Source organism: Gossypium hirsutum, chromosome A10, assembly GCF_007990345.1.
Source record: "Gossypium hirsutum isolate 1008001.06 chromosome A10, Gossypium_hirsutum_v2.1, whole genome shotgun sequence".
NCBI classification, from domain to species: Eukaryota; Viridiplantae; Streptophyta; class Magnoliopsida; order Malvales; family Malvaceae; genus Gossypium; species Gossypium hirsutum.
The window spans coordinates 115,476,967-115,504,259 of NC_053433.1; the positions used below are offsets into that span (position 1 = coordinate 115,476,967).

Consider the following 27,293-nt stretch of genomic DNA (forward strand, 5'->3'; position numbering starts at 1 on the left):
GCAAACACCAGGTTGCGAGTCGATAATAAGCATACATGTGACCACCTACTAGATGCATCTATTAATACCATAAAATATCTGAATGGTCCACATGGTGGATGAATAGGCCCACATATATCACCTTGTATACGTTCCAGAAATGTTGGAGATTCAATCCCAACTTTAGCTAGTGATGGTCTAATAATCAATTTTCCTTGAAAACAAGCGACACAAGATAAATCCTTGAATTCAAGAATCTTTTGGTTCTTTAATGGGTGTCCAATTGAATTCTCGATGATTTTTCGCATCATAATAGATCTGGGATGGCCTAATCGGTCATGCCAAATAGTAAAAGTATGAGCTTCTACAAACTTCTGGTTTGTAGTAACATATGATTCAATTGCACTAATATGTGCATAATATAAACCTGATGAAAAAGCAGGTAGCCTTTCCAAAATATATTTCTTTCCACATTCAACATTTGTAATATATAGATATTCAACATTTTTCTCATTCATAGTCTCAATATGATATCCATTAAGACGAATATCTTTAAAACTCAATAAATTTCTTTGAGATTTGGTGGAATATAAAGCATCATCAATGATAAATTTTGTACCTTTAGGTAATAATATAATAGCTCTTCCAGAGCCTTCAATAAGTTTTGAACTACCCGATATTGTATTAACATGGGCATTACTCATTGTCAAATGAGAAAAATATTTTTTTATCTTTGAGTATCGTATGTGTTGTAGCACTATCTACAAGACACGTGTCTTCATTGATTTTGGGTCTATCAAAATTTTGTTGAATATTCATATTCTTCATAAAAACAAACAAAATATAATATGAGAAACATTAAAAATATTTATTAAATATATCAATTATTTTTTTATGCAAGAAAATAAAATATACTTAAAAAAATGTCAAAATAACATCAATTTTTCTAATGATTCTCAAAGGAATCTGCCACATCTAGATGAGCTATATTATTAAGGTAATTAAATTTATCATCCCTGTAGGCATGGTCAGTTTTATTATTATAGTGAATATCTTCATCTTTTGCCTCTATTTCATCATTTTGGGATATAAAATTTGTCTCCATATGCTTTCCCTTCCTTTTAATGGATGCTTGATAAAGTTTCACTAAATGCTCAGACGTACGACAGGTACGTGACCAATGCCCCTTCATACCACATCGGTAGCATATATTCTCAACAATCTTTGAAGGATTATTTTGACCACTTCTTTCTTGTCTTTCATTGTTATTATTTTTCTGGTGGTTAGAAGTATCATTGTTATGACCACCATGATAACGATTACTAATACGTCCTCGACCACGTCCCCCACTACGTCCACGACCTCGGCCGCGACTTCTATATTTTCTATTTTCATAATTATTGTGTACTGCTACATTCACTTCAGGGAATGGTGCAGAACCAGTGTGACGAATTCCATGATTTTTCATCAATAGCTCATTATTTTGCTCAGCCACCAAAAGGCATGAAATCAATTCAGAATACCTTTTAAAACCTTTTTCACGGTATTGCTGCTGCAGGAGCACATTAGTAGCGTGAAAGGTTGAAAATGTTTTCTCTAACAAGTCCTCATCAGTTATGTTTTCTCCACATAATTTTAGTTGAGAACTAATTTTGAAAAGTTCTGAATTGTATTCACTTACAATCTTAAAATCTTGCAACCGTAAGTGCATCCGATCATAACGAGCTTTAGGGAGTATCACAGTTTTCTGATGGTCAAATCGTTCTTTCAAATTTTTCCACAACTCAAGAGGGTCTTTCACAGTGAGATATTCCACTTTTAATCCTTCATGCAGATGATGACGGATGAAAATCATTGCTTTTGCCTTGTCTTGATTAGATGCTTCTTTATCTGCTAATATAGTATTTCCTAGACCTTTAGCATCTAGGTGAATTTCAGCATCTAACACCCATGACAAATAGTTCTTGCCTGAGATGTCTAAGGCCGCAAATTCAAGTTTGGCAAGATTTGACATTATAACCACTTGAATCAAAATAAAAAAAATATTAGTAAATTAATAAGTATTCTCAATCGTAAAATAATTCAATTATATATACTAAATTTGCTAAATAATAATATGTATGTCAAATATTGGCATAAAGCGGAATAGTCATGATAATAACTTAACGCAAATTAAATTAATTGAAATTTCTTTTAATAAAAAAAACATGTATATATAATTATCATTATTAGATTTTAGTTGTAAAAATAAATGTGCAAATGTTACCCAAAGCAAATATTTCATCTAGAAAATAAAATAAAAGAATTATGAAAATACATATACCGTATATAGTTTAACGGGAGTTATACGGGCAAATTATAAAAAGCCGAAATGACGTCAACTTCACTATGAATTCGTAAAAGCTCGTGCTGATAACGTGTTATAGAAAAATTAATAAAACAATAAATAAAAGAGGATGAAAATACGAGAGAATTTCATTATTTTATTTTCACTTACAAGGTGCTATTTATAAGCTCATTTACATTCAATTAATAAAGGTATTACATTGAATGAATTAAAGTTTCTTAATTTCTCTATTTAATAATCTCTTGATTATAAATTAAGTAAAGAGTTTTATCTCATTACTTTAATATGCTTAAAGGGGGTTATGACATCCATTTAATTTACAACAATATGTATATAATTAATTTTTAAACAGGTAAGTTAGCTTATATGAAAACATCTAAATTAGATAAAAAAAATTTATGAAAGTGTAATTTTTTTATACAAAATCTGGAATAAGTCTACTTCAACACGCTCAAACTCACGTCCTCTTATATTGATAACAATTTCGATATCAATTGAACTTAAACTTTATCATCTATGAAAGTATAAATTAAAAAATATTGATATGATAGCTTTTTTTAATTGTTTTATCTAAGTAAAAATCAAGGGTCATCTTTGTAACACATTTTGTAAAGTTTGCCTAAAGGTTAAATTTTGTTATTAGTCCTTGTACTTTATGAAAATTGTCGATTTAGTCTCTATACTTTAATTTAGTCATTTATAGTCATTATACTTTTAGAATTTTAAAATTTCAGTCTTCACTGACGATAACTATTAAATTCATTAAGTTAAATTCTATTATTTTCAAAACCTGATGCTGCAAACTTGTTATCATATGTGTAATGTTATGTCAGCTTTTTATTTATACATATTACTCTCTAATAATCCATTTAATGGGTTAACGTTTGTCATTTGAGTCAAAATTAAAATTTCATATTTTGATAAATATATGGTTTAAGAATGATTCAGTTAAAGAATACGAACTAAATCTATAATTGTATTGAATCAAACAATAATTCATCCATTGATCTCCAATTTGAATAACATGTACCTTTTTCGAATTGTTTTGTACCTCACTTTAGTTATTCATTCTTTTCTTGTTGTTCTTTCTCTACTTCACTAATAGACTTTCTTTTAAAAAATTTTTCATTCTTGTTAAACATTTAGAGCAAATAAATTTAAGCTTTAAACAGAAATGTTTTCATAAAATCAACATACAACTAGTAATTTTCTTTCACAAAAAAAAAATTACTTAAGTGTATTTTGGTGTAATGAGAATACAACATGTCAATTTTCAAACATAAGCTTCACAATCAGGGGCATAGCCAGGGGGGCTGGCATGGGCCCCGGTCCCCCCTAAAATGTAAAATTATATTTTAGGTCCTTCAGATTTTTTAAAAATTTTAAATTAGTAAATGTAAGTCCATTATTGAGAGAAGTGGTGATCTCGTCTTGCTTGCTGGGAGAAAGGAAGCTTCCGGACCACCTTTTCCAGCCAGATAGCGAGCGATCACTCAGCAATGAACACTAACTGAAAGCGGCCGGGAATGAGTACCTATCCCTTACGGGAATCGAACCCGTGTCTTCGACATGAAAAGACGATGTCCTAACCACTGGACGAAAGGGACCAAAAAGCCATTCTTCATATACCTCAGCTCCGACAATAGAAGTGGTTCGTTTTGTTTCTATACTCAATTCAAGATTTCGTTTGTGTTCATGTTGGCGATTTCTGATGTGAATTCGGCGGGTCGTCCCCCCTTCCTATGGGTTCCCCCACCGACCCAGTAACACACCAACCACGTTGCACTTTGGCCCCCCTTAAAATTATAAATATTTGATTTAATCCTTTACAAATTATAAAGATATAAACTATAGAAAATTAAAATTTCATCCGATCCCCCTAAACAAATTTTCTGGCTTCGCCTCTGTTCACAATAATCACACTAACAATAATAATTTCTAAATAAGAATATTGTGTACTTACAAGACAAACATAGAAGTACTGCTCAAATACCCTACACAAAATAGAAAACATATAGTCTTAATACCCTACCAAAAGAATGAAAATTGTAAGCAATTCTAAAGTCGATCGGAAAGGGTAATCTTTTAATGGGAGCATTTGTTCCATTTAATTTCGAGATATTGCATCTTTTGCGGATTCCAGGGCCAATGTGGCAGCAGCAGCGGCACCGGTGAGGACACCGCCGCTGGTCTTCTGGTTGGTTGGCGGATGTTGGTGAGTCACTTGCACGGCCTTCATCTCTGGACCCTTCCCAGCTGATGAACTATAGTCCATTGTTTCCACCTTTCTTTCTACATCACCTTGTGCATTTGTGGTCTCAAACTCCTGTTTCAAAGCAAAATGCATTTAAAAAATAAAATCTGAATTCAAGAAGATCAAACATTAACGAGAAGTGGAGATACAAAAGAAGAAAACAAACAATACCTTCCTGGATTGGATGTTCATATTGAATGTGAAGAATCTTAGTTAAGATATTGGATTTGGATATTAAGAAGTGAATGAGAATATTTATTTACATAAATAAGGTGTAATTGGAATAATAGTGAGACATGGGTGATGATGAATGCTTGGTCTCCAACACCAATTATGTGCCGAAAGTAGAGGACCTAACATCAAGCGTACACCTACACTTGTTACGCCCTCTTATATCTCATCTGCAAGACTATGATTTTTCGGAAGCAAATATTAACTCCGTTTTCTTTTTCTAGATATAAAAGTATATTTTTCTTTTGCATGTCCAAAGTATGAACAAATTAAAACTTACCCCTCTTAAATTTTTGTTTTTATTTCTATCCATTCTCATAAAATTATCGTTGCCGGTAAATTTGGTTTAATCTTTATATTTTTTATTAATAGTATTCTTTTTTTTTTATTAAATTTATCCCTCAATCCACGTATAGTTCATGTATATATATATATGCGCCCACACACGCTTCTTTATCCAATGCCTCCATATCCTTCTTCCATCCTAAGTTACCTTATGATTAAGGAAATTTCATACAATTGTTACTAGTGAAGAATAACATCATATCCCCATTTTATGTTCCATTGTATTCACTGAGAAGTGATTCTTGGAAGGAAATTCCATTTCCTAATTATACACAAAAATTACATAGAATTTGTTATTGGAAAACAACGATAGGGATGTATCGTGATATTGAAGTACTGATTCTTTCATTTGACATGGCGAATGAGAAGTTTTTTACTTTACCTATTCCATAATTTGTTGGGTTTTTCCCACAATACGATGTTATGCTATTGGTGTTTAATTGATCGTTTGGTGTTACTGTTTACCCATTGGAAGGAACTAACACGTCTATTGATTTATAGGTTATGAGTGAAGAATTGCATGGACCAAACAATTCAGTATTGAATTTATTTTTGGAGTTGTACACCCTTTAGGATTTTGAAAAAATGGTGAATTGTTTTTTAGAGGCACAATTAACGAAATAGTGTTATTTGACACTTTCACCCAAGATCTTAAGGAGTTTAGGATTAATACTTTCTAGAAGTCCATTTCTTATGTTGAGAGCCTAATTCATATCAATGGAAAATAAAAATGCGAGGAACATATAACACGTCAACCAGCCAGAGATGCATCAAATAAATACTAAATATGAAGAGAGATAGGCATCAAATAGATACTAAATATGAAAATGGATAGGGAACTAGATCATAAATGTGTAAGATGTAATTATCATGGAAATATTCTTGATGGTTACTGATCGAGTTGCCAGACCATTACGTCATCAATTGCATCTTGTTTCTCTGTATTAGATCTTTCTCAAACTACCCTCTACATGAAACTGATCCACAGTTAAAGCATTCATACAAACTAGCATCATGCAGCGCAAGCTGAAATCGATAAATTCTACTCTATCAATTACCTACTTTACCTCATACTTCTCTATATTATACATAGAGTTGTGATTTTCAATTTGTTTCAGTGGGCATCCAGCCAGAAACTTTGAGTCTTTCATAGGAATTCGGGCCTTTCTTCATCTGCAACTCGGTTACTTCCTTGGTCATATTTGTTGACCTTTTATGGAATTCTTTATGCATAACCAGTTCAATTTAAATGGTTTAATTTGCTCCTAGTCCCTACACTCTTTACACATTTGAAATTTAATCCATCTACTTTTTATTTCTATAAATTTAATCAATCTACTTTTTTTTATTTAACTAGATTCACTTTCTTGCTACAGACAAGAATATGAGTCGGGAATTAAATCAATTACTTCAAATTATTATTTAATTTTTTTGTAATTAAATAATTAAAGTTCAAAGTGAAAATTAAATTAATAAAGTCATCATAGTTTCATGAAAATAAGTTAATTAAATTGATTTATTCATAGATTTTAGTACTATAAAGTCGTCATGATTTTGACGGAATTAGAATTACGTTGAGTAATTTAATGAGTTTAATTAACTATTTAATTAATTAAATGAATAAATAATTTCTTTGGTATAGGAAATATATCTTTTGGGCTGAAAAATTTATATAAATTAATTTAAAGATCAAATAACACATATAATTGATTCGATAAATGACGAAGCACAACTAGACCCACTTTAATAGGGATGGGCGACAAACCTTAGTCACAAAGAGAGCATACCACAGCCCCTAGCTTGTATACTCCTGGTAGGAGTCATATTTCCCATTAAAATGTTATTATTAAGTGACACCTTATTCAAACTAAAACGCTTGTTAATTTATCTACAAATAGAGACTAAGGGCTACACCAAATACACGCCTAATGTACGTCGATATTCTGTCAAAATATAGAATTTATTTCCAAATAAATTTTATCTTTTAACAGAGTTCGTCTTTCAATTTATAGCTCTTAAAGTTTCACTAAAGTGTTCGTCGATTTGTGAATAGAGCCCACACTCTAGTAAATCGAGGTTGAGGATAATGGAGAAGATTGCGAGGTCGAAAGCCAAGAACAAAAAGTCCACCTAATTTGAAAACATGGGTATAATTTGTATAAAAGAATTATTGCTATTAACATCACAACGGCTCAGTTTTAAAGAAAATTCCTAAAATTCTGTTGTGCTTAATTCCATTATTTTTAAATTGATTTTTCCTACACCAATGTCACCGGAGATATGGATTACTTAGAATCTTTTATAGACAAAAATAGTGTTATAATTGGGAATTGATAACCTTTGCAATTGAGTATGAAAACTTCAACTTAATTAATTAGTTAAAATCCTCAGTCATTTTACCATAGTTGTAACTTTTAAGAGTGATTCTTCCATCGATATTACCTCTCCCCATAGATCAACAATGTTTAGAAAAATAATCATATTCGATATTACCTCTTCCCATAGATCAACAATGTTTAGAAAAATAATCGTATTCCAACTGTTAAAAAGGGATTCTCAACACTATTATCTAGGTAGATATGAAGTTCATAAAGTTCAAATGCGAACATAACTCCACAATTTTAAACCAGCCTGATAGTTAATCTCATCCCCATTTAAGAAATATTTCTTTCATTCCACCTACTTAAAATTTCTTGTCGAAATTGTTTTTTTTTTATATTTATGTGTTCCAATTTCTCTTTTTTAAATTATCTATCAAGTAACTAATTTCAAAAAAAAACAATTCTATATAGTAGAGATTAATAAACAAGAAGCAAATGATTTGCAAAGATAAGTATCATTTTATTTATTATTATTCAAAGAAACAACTACACTTTCACTTATTATTCAAACATACAATTACAATTTTATTTAGGATTTCACAATGAAGCTCATCGACCATATCGACTAGCAACTTCCACAAAATCCAGCATACTTATATTGCTAATACTATGCAGTGTAGTGCAGGAAGATGAACCATGGGGGAGTCAATCTTAAACAAATGGGAAACCTGCAACAAATAAACAAACAATAGCTTCATCAGAATGAAACCAACACTATCAACTAAACCATTATATGTCTAAAGTCAAGGTAATGAAAACTGCAGCATGCAAAATTGTACTTACCTCCGCACTTGTGACCAACAGGACGAACTGCAATGTTGCAGCGTTTTGGAATGGTCACTGCAACTTCTGGCCTCACCCCCGCATCGTATGCGGTACGAGTTTGCAGAATAGCGCAGAGGCAGCCTGGATTGCTGAGCTTTTTCTCTATTATGGCACAACAACGCTCAGAAACCGGAGCTCTCCAGTATTTTGCAGCGTATGTACATGGAGACAGCTTCTGAGCTTCCTTCTCAATGTCATGTTTCCCACAGGGACCATAATAATCATGAGTTGCATCCACTCCATTGAACCCTGCAATGCTCATACTCACAACAAACACTACAACCCACATGTACTTCACTTGAGTTTCCATTTCTTGAATGCAATATTCAGGTATACTTGTCTACAACTTGAACTCAGAGGATGGCACTTCTAAACAATTTATACCCAAACAATAGATGAATTCCACATATTACAATGGACATGGAACTAGAGAAAAAGTCATGTGTCAGCTGCCATACCTACTATTTAAGAACATCGTTTTCGACTTATCAGACCATTAAACATCAATTACACCTTGTTTCTGTGTATTAGATCTTTCTCAAACAACCATATATATGAAACTGACCCACAGTTTAAGCATTAGCATATAAAAACCGAGCCTATCATTTGCCCACATTGACTTTTTTCGATTTTACCCCACACCATCTTTGTGGGCTGATGGGGTTCTGGTTTTCGGGTAGGTAATATATATGTATATATAAATCCAGAAAGATGATTTAGACCGAATTTTTATATTTTAAGGCTGAAATTCTTGGTCCAAATGTGAGAGGAGCCAACAATGATCCTACTAGCCTATCGACCCAAATCCCCAAAAAAATAAATAAAAAATTAAAAGAACTAAATGATTAAAAGCCCAACTCTGAACACATCTATCCAAACCCAACTCTGAAAACTATTGTTTTTAATAATTATTTATAAAATTCAAATTCTTTTTTATTATATGATCCTAAATTTTCAATGCTAAACTAAAATTAAAAAAAAAATATTCTGCTATTAATTAAATTAATTTATTTATCTTCCATTCCTAACAACGAACAAGAAATTAATTTAATTAATTACAAATATTTTTTTCCTTTAATTTTAGCTTAGCATTGAAGATTCGAGTTATATAATAAAAAAATAATTAAGTTTCATAGACAATTTTTAAATATGAGTTATTTGAGTTTATTTTGTTAATGATAATATGGAAATGTAAAATAAGATTTTAAACTTTAAGAGGATATTAAATTAATTAATTTTAATATTATAATAACGAATTGGTTGATATTATCTCTGGATAAAAAATTCAACAATTTATTTAATTTATTTTGAAATTTAAAATTGTAATATTAAAAAAATTAGAATTTCGACAATAAGATAAATAAGTAAAATAGGTTACATACTAAGTGACACTTTGATGAAAAAACATAAAATGCTTAAAATGTTATTTTTGCTACTTTTTTTTTCCTGTTGGGTATGACTTTTTGGGTGAGTTTGAATGGGCGGTGGCGGTGATATTAGATACTGTAGTAATACTGTAACGTGAGACAAAAAGTAAGGTAAACGCACCTTACCGCATCCAATCGCCCATCCAAACTAAGCCCTTGTATCCTTTATCTAAATTTTCTTTATTTTATTACTTGCAACCCAAGTTTTCTTACTATCTCTAACAAAAATATAAATAAATATTGTAGGACCAAATTTTTAAACAAACCCAAACCTAGGCCTAAACAAATTAACCACTAAAACAAAACCTAGCCCAATACAAACACAAACCCACTAAACAAGCCCAAAACCAATAAAGTAAAAATGGGAAATCCTAGCCTGAGGAGTAGCAGCCGCAAGCAGTTCCCAGCAGCCGGATCTTATGCACCACGTCGATACTCACGTCCAACACGCCTCGTGCCTCCGACTCCCTCGCACCCACGGCTCCCACGTCAGCCTTGCCTGCAGCAAAAACAATTGTAAAGGCTATAAAGCCTAAAATAAACAATATATTTTGGGACGGTTTTCCCTGGATACAAAAAGAACAAGCAATAGTAATCAAAGTGAGATTCAAGGTTTAAGAGGTTACTTTTCATTCTTTTACCTGACTTTTTTTTCCTTCCCCTTTTATTTCTTTTTCTTCTTTCATATTTTGATAAATCAATTTTGAATAAAACCAAAAGAAGAAGGCTTAACCGATTTTGCTCCGTGAAGCGCCGATAGAGGCAGAGGTGCGTGGCGCCGATGACCCTCAGATACGGTGCTAAACTTGGTTAAATCTTTAGCAAGGCAAAAGGGGGGGTTTCTTTTCTAAAATTTAAAGATGCTAGATGTAACTCTCTTTCAAGTTTTTGCTTTATAAGTTTATAAAGTAGCACCGTTTGGTGCCTTGATTTTTGGTGAGGGTTATTTTGCAATTGATCCCTCCCTTTACACTAGCTTTTAATTCGGCCCCTTTTGAACTTTGGTTAATTACGATTTGGCCCAAAAACTTGGATTTTATCTTATTTTCGTCCTATACCAAAACACTGCGCTTTGAAGTATGAGGAAATTTGCTTTCCTGGTCCTCCCTCTTAGCCCGTACGTTCATTTTAGCCCAAGTGGCTTTTGTTTTCTAAAGTTCGCCTCGAAACTCCTTTTTCACTGCAATTTAACCTTTTTTTTTCCTTGCTCTTTTGTCATTTTACCGCTGACTTAATTAATTTGAGCCTTATTTTCATTATTTTTTCTCTATTAATTTAATTTGTTTGAGTTATGTTTTACATTATTATATCATTTTATATTATATGCTTATTATAGGTTTTTTTAGCAAAGTTAATTATTTTATGTATAAATTTTCGTCATATTTATTATATTATTTGTTATATTATTTTTTTTTACTAATAAGCATTTTTATACTATTTAGTTTTTTTAGGCTCATAATTTTAAATATAGTTTATTATACTTTCTTCATTATTTTACTATTTACTACCATTTTTTTATTCCTTATAACTTATATATATATATATATATATATTTTTCCCTAAAAGTTTTTTTTCCCTAAAAGTTTTTTTCCTTCAAATATATTCTTTAATGGACTTATCATATTGTTTTTTTATACACCATTTTTTTATCAGTTATTTTATATTAAATTATTATTATTTATTACTCCTCACTATATATTATTATTGATTTTCATATTGCTTGTAGTCCATATTCTTTTATATATATGTATTATATTTTATTCATACATTTGTTTCTTTTAAATCCCATTTCAAAGTATACCTCGGTCTTCAAAATATTTTCTTATGTTATTTTGCGTATATATTCTATTTAAATTATGCCTTTTACTTTATATGCATATCTTCTGATCCTGTTATGATTTAGTTGTATTATATTGTTGCATTAGATTATTGTTATATATTTCACAATGGCATACCTGTTTCCTTGTATGGTATAACGACTCAAATTTAAACTCACTTAGGCCAGTTCTTAGTTTTTTCATTTTTTTCAAAAATAAATTAAATAAATACATTTTTTAATTGACTTTAGATCGTTTTCAAAAGTCTTATAAAACAAGGTAATGTTTCGCGTTTGGAAGTCCGAAAGAGTCGTGCCCTAACGTGCTGGGTTGTGGTTTTTTTCGGTCATCCAAATGTCTAAATATCCTTCTAGTCTCAGGTTTCGGAAAATTAAGGGACTATTTGGATCTTGAGGGTTAAAATGTTGCATCCTAACGTGTTGGGTGTGACATTTTGTCCTTTTGGAACAAATAAGCCTTAATATCCCAAAACGAACCGTTCAAGTATTTTCTAAAAGAATTATATTTTAAAATCTCTTAAAATTTTCAACAATAAGGACATTATTAATCAATTTGGTACCGATTTTGGACGTTACGAGGGTACTAATCATTCCACGTACGTAATTGACTCCCGAACCTGTTTTCTTAACATTCGTAGACCAAAATGCTTTATAAGGTGGCCCAATTACACTTCAAAAAGAATTGGTGGCGACTCCATCCATGTTTTTAAAATCGACCCAAATTAAAAATGATTTCGACAAATATTATGTATGATTTATTTTTACTTCTTCTATTTATTGTAGTTCAATCTTTAGACATCAACAACTTCATTAAAACTTTGAATTACACCCGGTAATTAACGATTCAAATAGAAAAATACCATATTATATTTATAATATTTATTTATGTGAAAGACTCTTTTCTAAACACCTCAAAATCTATCACATTTTACCCTATCTCTTTTTTGGCAATCTTTTTTGCCTAACAAGCACAACAGCAGAAAGCACATGTACCATTCTCCATTGTAGCCTTGATTTTATCAATTTTGACATTGTTAGGCAACCTTAACCTCCTCAAAAAACTTACCACTTCTCCTCTCAATCCCTATTCTATCTTCTTTCTCAATACTCCTTTCCCCAAAGCATAAGATTGTAAGATAATGTTTTTTTCGTAAATAAATTAAATGTTACTATGGGATAATTTCAAAATTAGCTCTTATACTTTAGGGTTTGTTCTGATGCAGTATCTCTTCTTTCAAAAAGTCAAACTTGGTACTTCAAGTTTTGTTTATCAATGTGGTATCTGAGCTTAATTCTACTTTAATTCATAAAGAAAAAGTATAGAGACTAGATGTGAAATTTAACCTTTTTTTTTGGTCTAAAATGATGATTAAATGTCACAATTAACAGTTCAATGACCGGAATATTATAAATCGATAACGTTAGTGACCATTTTGAGACACTATTGCAATGAAAATTTTGACACATTAAACAATGCAATTACAGGTTAAACAATACTCTATTTAACACACAATTGCAATGAAATTTTGTACCATATATACCATAGAGTGACAATTTTTATCATATTCTGAAAATAGTCTTAAATGGGAAAGTTGGCATATACGAAGAAAGTAAATTATTTTTCATTGTTGATCTAAATTTGCTAACTTCCAGTTGAGTAAAAAATAAAATAATACGAAGGAAAAGTGCCATAAAGAGCTTTTAATTTTGAAATAAATGACAAAAAGACAAATTGAAAGCAATATATATATATTATTCATAATTTAATATCAAACCTAAAATTAGGATTTACTGAAAAATGATCGACTTGATAATTAATATTGATTTGTCTGAAAAAACATTGCATATATTTAAATAATATTATAATATATTTTTATTATTTTATTATAAATCGATTGAATTTATGGTAAGATTAATTGAACCAATAAAATTGAAAATCGATAGTCTGATCGGTTCGACCACCAATCTAGTTCTGAAAACATAAATCCTTTTACTTTTTCAATTATAATTTCTATGAAACATTAGAATTTTTTAAACAATTTTTAAAAATATATATATCATATAATATAAATAAATTCAATTTTCAGACGGATACTACATGGATCTTATATTAATAGATAAAAGTAATGGAGTGTGTATCTTAACCCCCAATTTACAAATCATATTTAGTAAGGAATTCCATAATTTGCGTGTAATATAAATTTTTTTTTTCTATATATGTATTTATTTCACTTTACATTTTCCATAAATTTTTAGATATCAAAAGAAAAATATAAATTATATATTTCAATTTTTTTATTATTTATATTCGATTTATCGTTTTTGTTCGGTGTTCCACAATAAATGGATAAAGTCTTAACTTCATTAGTTGTCCTACTGTTTTGTCCCTTTCTATTTATGGTGTGATATGCAATTACTCATAAGTCTCCCTTTTGCATTAACTATTGCACTATTTAAGTTAATATTTGACTTTGAACACCTTTAATACTTAATTTACTACGTAAACGAAAGAATCAGCCTGCTAGTTTGAATCACATATAAGTGTAGGGCAGAATCACAAATTAATAAAAATGGATATTATTAAGTATGACTCCTATTTCAGTCAAATTTGATAAATAATTTTCTAGTTAAATTCTGTTTATTTGTTTTAATCAAACACTGATTAGTTTAGATTATTTTATTTTTATTTGACCTATTAATTTAGCCTATAAATAGGCTCTTTTACAATTTAGAAAATTTTGTATTTACGTTTTGAGGGTTTATTATTAATAACACGTTACAAAATTTATGAAAATCATAAGAAATAATTAAATATAATTTAATTATTGCATACAATTAATATGTGCATCGTAGGTAAAAAAGAAGCTATTATATGCATACAAATAAAAGATGCCAAGTTATATTTCCATTAACCATTTAACTGTAGGTAATTAAAAATAACAAAATTATCTTTATCCGTGGTTTTTTATCTTCTTTAGAGAGGTTTTTTCACGTTAAATTTGTGTGTTTAATTTCTCAATTTATTCTGCTATTTTTTCTTGTTCGTTGCTTAATCGGGTCAATCCCAACAGATATATTTTTATGCATGAAAATACCAGCTAACCAGTTCTACATTATAATTTTGAGACTTTGATAAAGAAATTTGCTATACCATGTTAAAATTTGAGAATTTTTTGTGCTTCAATGTTTATAATGATTATGGAGTAAGTAATTTTTTTAAAAAAATTTAGAAGAATTTTAAACGTCTTGAATTTTTAAATTTAAAAAGTAAAGGGACTAAATTTTTAAAAATAAAAAATTAAGAATTAAATTCCAAATATACAGAATATGCATAAATGTGGAGCATATTGTTCTTTAAATTTAAACTATTTTATCTTAATTCTTAAACAATTGGGGACTAAATTCAAAAGAAAAATATTATATTTGATCTTAATCCTTATTCACATGGATATACATGCAAATAAGGAAAATTTCCTAAATGACATGCATGTAATTATAATGGATCAAATGCTTACCTTTTATGCTTCTTTGCTTCATGTTTAAGGCTTGCACCATAGATGACACCTACCAACTCACATTTTGCTTGCTTATTTATTCCTCTTAGTCAAATTTGCCTATTAAATGCTTACCTTTAATGCTTATTTGCTTCATGGTTAAGGTTTGGACCATAGCTGACACCTACCAACCCCCATTTTGCTTGCTTATTTATTCCTCTTACTGAATTACAAATAAAATCAAATAAAATAAAAAAGAGAAAGATGCAGAGGCCAAGATTTGAATTGCGAAAGCTTAGGTGATGGAAATTCTCTCAAAGCATCCAGTTAAATCCCTTACACGCTTCAACAGTGTTTGATAAACTACTACATTACATCTTGATGGTTGAGCTAAGATAGCAAGGATTTGATAAATGGAAGTCTTGACATTGTTAGTTGTCTACTCTCTTTTTTTGTCATTTTCTATCTATAAAATGATCTGCAATATCACTCATAATCTCCCCTTTACATTAATTATTGCAACATTTAAGTTAATATTTGACCTCGAACACCTTCAATAATTTTAGTTTACTCAACAAATGAAATAATATTGTTAAGCTAATCTTTTTGCCAGCAGGTGTGAATCACAATTTAACAAAACTGGATATATTTTGATGGTCGAGATAGCAAGGTTCCACTATTTGAATTTGATAAATGGATAAGTCTTGGCTTTGTTGGTTGTCCCACTATTTTGTCTCTTTCTATCATGGTATCTGGCAAGAATCACTCATAGTCTCTTTGTTTCATTAATTATTGCAACATTTTGATTAATATTTGACTTCGAACACCTTCAATAATTTAATTTAGTCAGCGCAAACGAAAGAATCTGTCTGCTGCTGTGAATCACATACAAATATAGGGAGAATCACAATTTAACAAAAATGAGTATATTTTTATGCATAAAAATACCTGTCAGCCAATGCTACGTTATAATTTTGAAACTTTGATAGAGGAATTTACATTAACATTGTGGTAGGTAAGCTCACATATATGAATGTAAATCCATTTTTGTTAAATTGATATTCTACACTATTTCATGTGAAAGAATAACAGTTGATGTCAGGGGCGAAGTCAGAAAAATTTTTTAGGGAGCCGGATGAAATCTAAATTTTATAATTTTAAGGGGACTAAAGTATAATTTTATCTTTATTAATTTAAAATTTTTAAAAAAATTAAAATCTTAAAAAATAATTTTACATTTTAGAAAGAGCCGAGGCCCACGCCAGCCCCTAGCTTCGCCCCTAGTTGATGTAGTCATGGTTGGTACATATAAAAATAAATTAATTCATTTTCTCCACTAAGCATTAATTATCATACTCTTAATCAAGATTTAAACCGAATGCAATATGCTTTAGTGGAACCATGACACCATAAAAAATTATTTATTCTCGTATAAGATTTTATTTCTAAGTCAATTTCATAATTTTTTTAACTTCTTTGAGTCAGTTTCGTAAAAAAATAAGTCAATTCTTAACTTAATAAAAAAAACAAAATGCTTTTTAGGCATTAAATATGAGACAATAAACACCCTTAACTATTTTATTTTATTGTCTTTTCAATCCTAATATAAATATTTTTTAAGGTGGTATATAATTGTTTCGTAGGGATGATAACTTTACAAATTTGTCACATGGTTTATTGAGAGTGACAGGAAACTATCACCCCATTTCTTAATAATGGTTAATTTTCAGTTTTAACCCTCTACTTTTTAATTATATAAAAATAGTTAAATTTCAATTTTGGTTCCTATATTATATTAAAATTTTAGATTTGACTTTTATACTTGAATTTTTTATAAATTGGTGCTTCGACGTTTATAATGTCATTAGTTAATCTAAACATTTTATTCTAATGAAAATTCTGACTTAAATTTAAAGAATTGTTAACATCGTTAAATTTTTTTGTTAAATTCAAGTCCATTATAATACCATTTTTATGGCATGATTATCAAGTATTTTTTTTTTAATTTTTAGAATGTAACATTAATAAATTTAATTGAAGAATTTTGACTGTGTAAATCATTGCAATCTTCATGTAAATCATTTTTTGAGGTGGTGTATAATTGTTTTTTTAGGGATGATAACTTTGCAAATTTGTCACATGTTTTAATGAAAGTGACAGAAAACTATCACCCTAATTCTTATCAATAATAGTTAATTTTCAGTTTCAATCCCTCTGCTTTTTAATTATATAAAAATAATCAAATTTTAATTTTGATCCTATACATGGCTTGGTGAAAGTGACAGAAAACCATCACCCCAATTCTCAACTATAAGAAGCCTCGCATAATGGAGGTTCAGCATTGTGAAAAAGCCACCACTTAAACAATGGCTTATCTTCAACCATTGATCTTCTATATTTTGGCTGCTCTTGCAATATTCTGGCTTATTCCCCCCCCCCTTTTCTCTTTAGATAATGTTAATGATAAGGCTACTTTGTCACTACTCACTATACTATAAAACACTGGAAAAATTGCAGTGAAAAGCTGAGATTGAATGAGGAGATAATCAACAAATGCTATACTACTGGATTTCGTTATAAGGTTGGTTGCATGTCTTAGCGTTTAACTAACACTCCTCTGCTTTTTCTAACATTGAATTTCCAACTTAATAAAATGCAGCTTCTGCTGCAATAAGCTAACGAGACTGCACATCTGAAGCCACCTCATGAATATGTACCATGGGTGGTGGAGAATAATCAGCCACTCAGACAAGCGAGTTTGTTCATTTCTCTCTTGGTGTCATTGTGAAGTAAACATTTTGTGACAAGTAACTTCAATATTTATTTCACCGTTGTAGGACTTAGAAAAATTTGTGAAATATGTGTGCCAAGCTTATAAAGGAGATCATAAACCAGGTGCCTGCAAAGCACAATCATCCAGTCTCAGCTCAACCATCCATGCATGTAATATCTATATATGGAGTACTTCTCTTTTTATTTGTAAATTTATAAAAATACATTGTATCGTTTTTCATTATGGGTAGCATTTGCAGAAACCCATCCGCCAGCAACTCCGGTTATAGACTTCTACAAGTTGGCACTTCAATTGCCTCCCTCAGCTGCTTGGCACTTCAATTGCCTCCTTCAGCTTGCAGCTCTAGTCTGAACTCTAGAGCCCCAATCCCAACCAAATTTAAAATACACGGAATCTGAACACAAGATGCTCAGGAGAATCCAGTGCCCCTGTATGATGCAAGGAATCCCCGCACCCATCTGCAACCTATTACAACAGCACAGGGACTTCAAGTACGCATAGGTACATTTATCACCTAAAACTATTAGACAATTTATCTGTCATCTAACCAAAATTTTGTTTTTTATTTAAAAGTTTTTGTTGCAAAGTGATCAAACTCTTTGGCAAGGCTTACCCATATTATGGCCAATGTTGAAATCGAAAGGGTTGTATTGCTTGCCAAATACATAGGACAATCGTGGTAAATCTACGTATGGAAATTCTGTGACACTGGATCCACTATTGCACTGGCCGTAAAATAAGCTTGAACAATTTCGAAGTGTTCCAAGGAGATGGGATGGCCTCAACCTTCCATAACAAGTATACATCTCCCTGAGTAGTAGAACATTAGTTTGTTATGGAAGGTTGAGGCCATCCCATCTCCTTAGAACACCTCAAAATTATTCAAACTTATTTTACGGCCAATGTAATAGAGGATCCAATGTCAGAAAATTCCCATAGGTAGATTTACCACTATTGTCCTATGTATTTGGCAAACAATACAACCCTTTCGATTTCAAGTTTGGCCTGAGCAAGTCTTGCCAAAGAGTTTGATTACTTTGCAACAAAAGCCTTTAAATAAAAAAAAATTTTGGTTAGATGACAGATAAATTACGTAATAGTATTAGGCGATAAATGTACCTATGCGTACATGAAGTCCCTGTGCTGTTGTAATAGGTTGCAGATGGATGCAGGGATTCCTTGCACCATACAGGGGCACTGGATTTTTCAACTTTTCAAACAATGTACCAGTTTGTGTTAGCTAGCATTTTAAATAGATAACACCATGAATTGCTTTGTGTCTTCGTTATTGTCTATATTGACTACAATTGCAGCATCTCAGTTGAGTAATACGCCTGTCCTTGACTTTTGTGGTTTGTATTTAAGCTTCGGAGCTTAAAAAGCCCTTAAGAGAAAATGAAAAAAAAATTATAATTGAATTTTTGTATTGAATTGGCTTCTAATTAAGTTCTCGTTATTAATCTATAAATCAATTAAGCTTTTTTATTAATGATTTATGTATTTAATCACGCTGTTAAAATCAATTACCGGATATGATGACACTAAATAACTTCTAGTTTAAAACAAAATCCGTGCATCATTCCAGATTAAAGAAAAACACTAATAGAACTATAATTCGAAGATTACATTGTTAGACAAAAATTGGAGAAATAATATATTTGGACAGTAAATACAATTTATATAGTTTAAACTGGTACACAATAATATATTTTGATTTTTAATATTTACTATAACGCTAAATATTTTCAAAAGGTGGAGGCAACGCACCAATATCCTCAGGTACTCATCTTCCCTTTCCCAGCACAAGGCCATGTGAACTCCATGCTCAAGCTTGCTGAGCTTTTGGCACTTGCAAGCCTCACGGTCACCTTCTTAAGCTCCAAGTACAACCACGAATGTCTCGTTTGTCACATCGATATTCTTTCCCATTTCACCCAATATCCAGGGTTCAAATTCGAGACCATACCGGATGGGCTTCCCCAAGATCATCCTCTTGTAGGCCTTGCCATAGGGGATATGTTTGAGAGCTTGGAATTGATAACCCACCTCCGGATTGTATCATAGGAGATGGTGCTTTAGGGTTTACCTTTGATGTTGCTAATGAGCTTGGGATCCCCATTATTCAATTTTGTACCATTAGTGCTGGTTGCATTTGGGTCTATTTCTCAATTTCTGATATGATCCAAGCAGGAGAGCTTCCAATCAAAGGTATGTCGTTGTCATATCATACTCTTTCAATATAGAAAAAAGATTAGCTTCCAATTCAAACAGCTAACAAGTGTGTTATTTTTTGAAAATAAAGTATTCTGTCTCTATTACACTCAATTTGAGAATTTAGTTCTTAAATTTTAATTTGGTATAATTTGATCATCGTATTATTATAGATGTTATGTGTTGAGGGGAGGGGATCACGGACCCTCAACGGAAAGTATTGTTCTTGTGTCGAGGTTTTGTCTTCCGTATTCCATGGAGAGCCCAAAAAGGTTTGCGGAATTTAAGAAGCGCCTTGATTAGTGGAGATATGACTTGTAAACTCATGAGAGAAATGTTAATATTGTGCAAAATATTAATTATGCATATTACGCTTGTGGGAGTTCAAACTTCAAACCACCAACCAAGGCTTAAAGGCCTTACTTTTACATCTACGAAATATAGAAGAGACAAAATCCCAACACATGAAAATATTTTTAGTTGGGGTCTGAGACAGACCTTCCTTTAACATTATGCTTTAGTCCAAATCACTAATACTATTACAAATTAATTTTCTTTTTAAATGATAAATTAATGGAATATTATAGTAATTTTACATTTTAAATGACATAAAAAAATTTGGGGTTTCAAGTTTTTTTAAATCCAATTTTAGTGATTTGGGTCAAAGTGTAACAATAATAACTGTCAAATTATGCCAAATTAAAGTATATAGACTATTAAAGTATATAGACTAAATCCCAAGTTAAGTATAGTTTAGGGACTAAAACAAGAATTTAACCAAAATTATTAGAAAACCAAGACATGGATTGCTTGATAACAAGTTTCCAAGCATTGAAACTTTTCTTAGATTCCGAATCTTTCCTAGTTTCTGCCAGCCAGTGATCTAATGGACACATTTCTTCAACTTATGGCCCGAGAAACAAAGAAAAATTTCAAGGCCAATTCTAAACACTTTTGAAGAGTTAGAAGGAGCTACATTATCTCAAATGCGGACCAAATGTCCCAAAATCTACACCTTTTGACCTCTCCATGAGCATCTCAAGACAAGACTTGCCGCCACAAACCGGACATTGTCGGATCGGTCCTCGAATAGTTTTAGGGAAGTAGATCGAAGTTGCCTCACATGGCTTGACAAGCAATCAGAGGGATCTATGATTTATATAAGTTTTAGTAGCATTGCAGTTTTGTCAAGGGCAACTCATGGAGTTCTGGTTTGGGCTTGTTAATAGTGGGAAGAGGTTTTTGTGGGTTTTGAGGCCCGAAATTGTGCTGGAAAACGACAGGGACGACGATGTACCAGCAGAGCTCGTGCAAGGGAAAGAAAAAAAAAAAAGAGAAAGGTACATAGTGGGTTGGGCTCCACAAGAGGAGGTCTTGGCCCATTGGGCTATTAGTGTATTCTTGACCCATAGTGGATGCAATTCGACTTTGGAGAGTATGTCGACCGGGGTGTCTATAATTTGTTGCTAACGAGATTATTGTGAATCTTGTGTTTGATGTATTGTATGTACCTAAAAGTATTTGTATAGTTTTTTTTTGTCAAAAAAATTACTTATACATTGACTTCATGAAAACTATTATATATTTAAGACTTAAATTTATTTGTTTACCAAAATGTTAAAACAGTTTAGTTTATATTATACATTGGTTTTATCGAGTATAAATGTTATGCATTATTTTATATGATTTCTGCGTACTTTTAATTTTTCAAAATTTGATCCCATAATATTTTTTTTCTCTGCCCTTGACTACAACTAGAATGAATTTCAAGTTTCAATGCTATTATTAGACACTAATAATAGAAACTCGACAAAGGCGATTTTAGGGGGTTAGCATGGGCCCTGGCCCCTTAAAATAAAAAATTATTATTTAAGCCCTTTAAATTTTTTTTAAAATTTTAAATTAATAAAGGTAAAATTATACTTTGGCTCCCTTTAAAATTATAAAAATTTGATTTAATCCTTTAAAATTTATAAAAATATAAACTACAAAAAATTAAATTTTCATTTGGCCCCCTTTTAAACAATTGTTCTAGCATCGCCCTGAAACTCAACTTTTAATTACTGACTTAATTGTTAAATTGGTAAAAACAATTTATTGCATGGTGAAAACAACTTAGTAATGACATTAATGAACCAATCATTCAACTTATCATAAAACAAACACAAAAGATCACTCAAGCCAATGCCTTGAAATTCAACACCACCGAAGAGCTCGATGGGCCTATACTATCTCAAATACGCACCAAATGCCCTAAAGCCTACCCCCATTGGACCCTTGCATGCTCAATTAAACACTAGACTCAAGGCAAAACATTGAGAATCCTTTGATCACTTTCCGAATACCCTTTGGGAAGAGGATAGAAGTTGCATTGCTTGGCTCGATAAGCAACCGAATCGATCCGTTATTTATGCAAGTTTAGGTAGCATCACGAGCACATCAATGGATCAGCTCGTAGAGCTTTGGTATGGACTTCTTGACAGTAAAATGAATTTCTTGTTTATTGTGAGGCAAGATTCCGTGATTGGAAAAGATGGTGAAGGAGAGGATGTTGTAAAGGAGCTTTCAAAGAAGAGTAAGGCCAGAGGCTACATTGCCGATTGGGCACCGCAAGAGTCAGTGTTGAACCACACCGCAAGAGGCAGATTCTTGACACATAGTGGATGGAACTCGACTATGGAAAGCATGTTGCCGGGGTGCCGATGATTTGTTGGCCTTACTTTGCTGATCAACAAGTGAATAGTGGGGTTGTGAGTGCGGTGTGGAAAATAGGATTGGATATGAAGGATGTTTGCGATAGGAAAATAGTTGAGAAAATGGTGAATGATGTGATGGTGGATCGAAAGGAGGGGTTCGCGATATCAGCATCTGAAATGGCTAAGGTAACCAATCGATCTGTTAGTGCCGATGGATCTTCTTATAGTAATTTCGATCGTTTAATTGAAGATATTAGAATAATGAGCTTGAAAACCCCATGAATATATTATCTTTGATGCTCCAACTCTTCATTTTTCTTTTAAGTGTCCTTCCATTTATTATTATTCAAAGAAACAACTACACTTTCACTTATAATTGAAAGATACAATAACACACTTATTTAGGGTTCCATAGTGAAGCTTTACCGACTATATCGACTAGCAACTTCGACAAAACCCGGCATACTTGCACTGCTAAAATCGAGTAGTGTAGTGCAGGAAGATGAACAATGGGAGTGGTCTTAAACAAACGGGAAAGCTGCAACAAATAAACAAACAATAGCTTCATCAGAATAACACTAACCAGCATTCTATGTCAAAAGTATAATAATGAAAACTGCAGCAATGAATATTATGCAAAATGTACCTCCACACTTGTGACCGACAGGACGAACAGCAATGTTGCAGCGTTTTGGAATGGTGACCGCAACTTCTGGCCTCACTCCCGCATTGTATGCCGTACGAGATTGCAAAATAGCACAAAGGCAGCTTGGATTGCTGAGCTTTTTCTCCATTATAGTGCAGCAACGCTCGGAAACAGGAGCTCTGAAATATTTAGCTGCGTATGTACATGGAGCCAGCTTCTGAGCCTCCTTCTCGATGTCATGTTTTCCACAGGGACCATAATAATTACTAGTTCCATACACTCCATTGAACCCTGCAATGGTCATACTCACAACAAACACGAGAATGCACATGTACTTCACCGGAGTTTCCATCTCTTCAATGCAATCAAAGATATAAGGGACACTTTACAAGAACTTGAACTGTAACAAAAACACTTCTCAACAATTTATACCAAATCAAATAGCTGAATAAAGATGAATTCGAACAATTACAATGGACATGGAACTAGAGAAAACGTCTTTGCTCAACTATTCGAGAACATTGCTTTCAAGTGAACTGACCATTAAGTCATATATTCCACCTTGTTTCTCTGTGTGCTCTTTCTCTAACAACCCTAAGAAACCAATCCACGGTTTAAGCATCCATACAAACTAGAATCATGTAGCCCAAGCCACACTTCTACTCTACCTTTCTGAGCTAATACGTATCTTGTTTTAGTTTTCTTTTTACATTTGAGTTGCGTTTTTTACTTTATTTCCGTGGGCAATCAGCTTGAAAATTGAGGATTTGATAGAAATTCAGATCTTTCTTCATGCGGTTTTCGTATCTACCTTACCTCATCTGTCAATTCAAAAACAAACTCCAGCAATCGCCAAACACGACTCACCGTTCCGAAACCTGAAGCTAATTTCTCCCCTACTTGACCAATTCTTTCAAACCAAAACAGATTTTCTCAAACTACAAGCTAAAAAGTTTAACAAACATGCTCGTTTCACATCTATCACGACAATAAACCTCCCATTTTCGCCACGATTTCTCCTTACTCATACTAAGTTGCCTCATATGGCTTGACAAGCAATCAGAGGGATCTATGATTCATATAAGTTTTAGTAGCATTGCAGTTTTGTCAATGGAGCAACTCATGGAGTTTTGGTTTGGGCTTGTTAATAGTAGGAAGAGGTTTTTGTGGGTTTTGAGGCCCGAAATTGTGCCGGAAAACGACAGGGGACACGACGATGTGCCGGCAGAGCTCGTGGATGGGAAAAAAAAGAAAAAAAGGTACATAGTGGGTTGGGCTCCACAGCAGGAGGTTTTGGCCCATTGGGCTATTGGTGGGTTCTTGACCCATAGTGAATGTATTTCGACTTTGGAGAGTAAGTCTGTCTATTATTTGTTGCTGACGATATTATTATGAATTTTGTGTTTAATATATTGTATGTACTTAAAAAGTATTTAAATGATTTTTTTGTCAAAAAAAATTACTTATACATTCACTACATGAAAACTATTCTCTGTTTATGACTTAAATTATTTATTTGTCAAAATGTTAATATAGTTTAGTTTATATTATAGATTGGTTTTATCGAGTATAAATGTTATGCATTATTTTATATGATTTTTTGCATACTTTGAATTTTTCAAAATTTATTCCCATGATTTTTTTTCTTTTTTTGCTCTGCCCTTGACTACAATTAGAATGAGTTTCAAGTTTCAACACTATTATTAGAAATCAATAATCGAAACCCAACTTTTAATTAGCGACTTAATTGTTAAATTGGTAAAAACAATTTCTTGTCATATGTCTATAATAGAGAATGAGTTTGAATATGTTGAATGAGTTTGAGTTATTGACTTTTTATGATCATATGGAAATGAATCAAATTTGAAATTGGGATAATTAAATCGGATTTAAAGTTTAGATCAGAATTGAGAAAATTGGTTGGTTTCCTAAATTAAGCTTTTAAAATTGTAATTAGATAGTGTTTTATTCAAATATATAAAATAATACGAGGTGATAGTATATATAATTTCATAAGAGAACTATAAATTGTCATTTAAGTCGAATCTAATTATTATATTATTGCCGGTTGATAACAGTGCCAGGCATGGAAACTTATCTTCGATGTGGAGATCTTCCTAGTTTTTGTCGGACAATTGACATTAATGAACCAATCATTCAACTTATCATAAAACAAACACATAAGATCACTCAAGCCAATGCCTTGATATTTAACACCCCCGAAGAGCTCTATGGGCCTATACCATCTCAAATACGCACCAAATGCCCTAACGTCTACACATTGGACCTTTGCATGCTCAATTAAACACTAGACTAAAGGCAAAACATGGAGAATCGTTTGGTCAGTTTCCGAATACCCGTTGGGAAGAGGATAAAAGTTGCATTGCTTGGCTCGATAAGCAACAGAATCGATCCGTTATTTATGCAAGTTTAGGTAGCATCACGAGCACATCAAGCAATCAGCTCGTAGAGCTTTGGTATGGGCTTCTTAATGGTAAAACGAATTTCCTGTTTGTTGTGAGGCCAAATTCCGTGATTGGAAAAGTTGGTGAAGGAAAGGATGTTGTAAAAGAGCTTTCAAAGAAGAGTAAGGATAGAGGCTACATAGTTGATTGGGAACCGCAAGAGGCGGTGTTGAACCACCTGGCCATCGGCTGATTCTTAACACATAGTGGATGGAACTCGATTTTGGAAAGCATCATTGTCGTGGTGCCGATGATTTGTTGGCCTTACTTTGCTGATCAACAAGTGAATAGTAGGGTTGTGAGGGCGTTGTGGAAAATAGGGTTGGATATGAAGGATGTTTGCCATAGGAAAACAGTGGAGAAAATGGTGAATGACGTGATGGTGGATCGAAAGGAGGAGTTTGCGATTTCAGCATCTGAAATGGCTAAGGTAACCAATCGATCTGTTAGTGCCAATGGATCATCTTGTAGTAAGTTCAATCGTTTAATTGAAAACCCCATAAACATATTGTAAAAGTATGCCCAAAGATCAATCACGAGATGGTTGTAATAACATACTTGGTTTATCATGTTTATTAATATAAGGCGTTGCCATTATTATTTCAGTTTCTTTTCTGTGTGCATAAATAAATTGTTTTATAATAATGTCCTGAGAATAATATGATTATTCTTAAAAGTTCCTTAGTCAAGTATTAGTGTTGGCTAGGACAATAATAATGCATTAAGACTAACATGTAGTTTATTGATGATAAAGAGTTGTCATTGATATGGAGTGTCAGAATCAATGCATGAATATGTGTGTTAGAGAACAACATATTGGACTGACCCGCTATGAGTATGTTTCTTGGATTATTATGTAATTGTCACAACATTACTCATAGTGATTAATATGTATATGATCCTCATACTTGAGATCATCTTTATCCCAACATCGTGAGTTGTATATTTTGATACAGTCAAACAAACACCGTAACTGATTATTCTATAAAGACTGATGTTGGATATACCACAATCTATGTTGAGGGATATAGTTGATCAATATAGGATAAGTCCCTCCTACATAATTGGAGTAATATCTCAGGTCACTTGATTGAGTGAGGCTAGAAATACATGGCCATGCTCAACTAAGTTGATATGAGATGTCATACTTATTTGTGTATCATAGTCTACTCAAGGTATAAAGAAACATGGGATGGACTATGCAAGTGTGACTATTCAATGACTTGTGTCCATTTCAAAGATATAGGACTTAAGGATTAATGAATGAAAGGTTAATCACAAAAGGTTATGTCGAATCATGACTTCTTGTAACTTAGGTAGCATTGATGCATTGCTAGATGCCACTCATTGTTTGTAACATT

The 27,293-nt window shown here is 32.0% G+C and overlaps 3 protein-coding genes, 1 long non-coding RNA gene, 1 other non-coding gene and 2 pseudogenes across 8 annotated transcripts; 3 read left to right on the top strand and 4 right to left on the bottom strand.

The window, feature by feature from the left end:
- Nucleotides 1-989: 989 nt before the first annotated feature.
- LOC121208127 (uncharacterized) lies at nt 990-1,993 on the bottom strand. The gene is made up of 3 exons (XM_041078623.1): nt 1,661-1,993; nt 1,394-1,531; nt 990-995 (listed from the first exon to the last, which is right to left on the bottom strand). The coding sequence occupies exons 1-3, from the start codon at nt 1,991-1,993 to the stop codon at nt 990-992; spliced, it is 477 nt and encodes a 158-aa protein (XP_040934557.1).
- A 1,868-nt stretch (nt 1,994-3,861) lies between these two features.
- On the bottom strand, nt 3,862-3,933 carry TRNAE-UUC (transfer RNA glutamic acid (anticodon UUC)). The gene has a single exon. It is a non-coding gene; the product is annotated as a tRNA-Glu (tRNA).
- Nucleotides 3,934-7,973: 4,040 nt separating this feature from the next.
- LOC107951748 (uncharacterized) lies at nt 7,974-10,678 on the bottom strand. Of its 4 annotated transcripts, none has more exons than XM_041078221.1 (4): nt 10,416-10,678; nt 10,166-10,288; nt 8,321-8,611; nt 7,974-8,205 (listed from the first exon to the last, which is right to left on the bottom strand). In XM_041078221.1, the coding sequence occupies exons 1-4, from the start codon at nt 10,420-10,422 to the stop codon at nt 8,189-8,191; spliced, it is 438 nt and encodes a 145-aa protein (XP_040934155.1). In that variant the 5' UTR covers nt 10,423-10,678; the 3' UTR covers nt 7,974-8,188. The 4 variants fall into 4 exon arrangements, with proteins under 4 accessions (XP_040934155.1, XP_040934157.1, XP_040934156.1 ...); XM_041078223.1 differs by having other exon boundaries at nt 8,321-8,731; nt 10,431-10,675; XM_041078222.1 differs by having other exon boundaries at nt 8,321-10,288; nt 10,523-10,676.
- A 6,779-nt stretch (nt 10,679-17,457) lies between these two features.
- LOC107951738 (uncharacterized) lies at nt 17,458-19,102 on the top strand. The gene is made up of 3 exons (XR_001698569.2): nt 17,458-17,701; nt 17,780-18,063; nt 18,153-19,102. It is a non-coding gene; the product is annotated as an uncharacterized lncRNA (long non-coding RNA).
- A 525-nt stretch (nt 19,103-19,627) lies between these two features.
- Nucleotides 19,628-21,694, top strand: LOC107890546 (7-deoxyloganetic acid glucosyltransferase-like; annotated as a pseudogene).
- Nucleotides 21,695-22,342: 648 nt separating this feature from the next.
- Nucleotides 22,343-23,103, top strand: LOC121203357 (7-deoxyloganetic acid glucosyltransferase-like; annotated as a pseudogene).
- Nucleotides 23,104-23,156: 53 nt separating this feature from the next.
- On the bottom strand, nt 23,157-23,856 carry LOC107953810 (uncharacterized). Its single transcript, XM_016889226.2, has 2 exons — nt 23,468-23,856; nt 23,157-23,359 (listed from the first exon to the last, which is right to left on the bottom strand). The coding sequence occupies exons 1-2, from the start codon at nt 23,817-23,819 to the stop codon at nt 23,343-23,345; spliced, it is 369 nt and encodes a 122-aa protein (XP_016744715.1). The 5' UTR covers nt 23,820-23,856; the 3' UTR covers nt 23,157-23,342.
- Between the last annotated feature and the right edge of the window lie 3,437 nt (nt 23,857-27,293).

Excerpts from the sequence above, each read along its gene's own strand:
- LOC121208127 (XM_041078623.1), bottom strand. The coding sequence starts at position 1,993 with ATGTCAAATCTTGCCAAACTTGAATTTGCGGCCTTAGACATCTCAGGC. Across the intron at positions 1,532-1,660 it reads GGTTGCAAGATTTTAAGATT|CAGCAATACCGTGAAAAAGG; the intron begins GTAAGTGAATAC and ends GTGCTCCTGCAG.
- LOC107951748 (XM_041078221.1), bottom strand. Across the intron at positions 8,612-10,165 it reads TTGCGGCTGCTACTCCTCAG|GGTTCAATGGAGTGGATGCA; the intron begins GCTAGGATTTCC and ends TGAGCATTGCAG.
- LOC107953810 (XM_016889226.2), bottom strand. The coding sequence starts at position 23,819 with ATGGAAACTCCGGTGAAGTACATGTGCATTCTCGTGTTTGTTGTGAGT.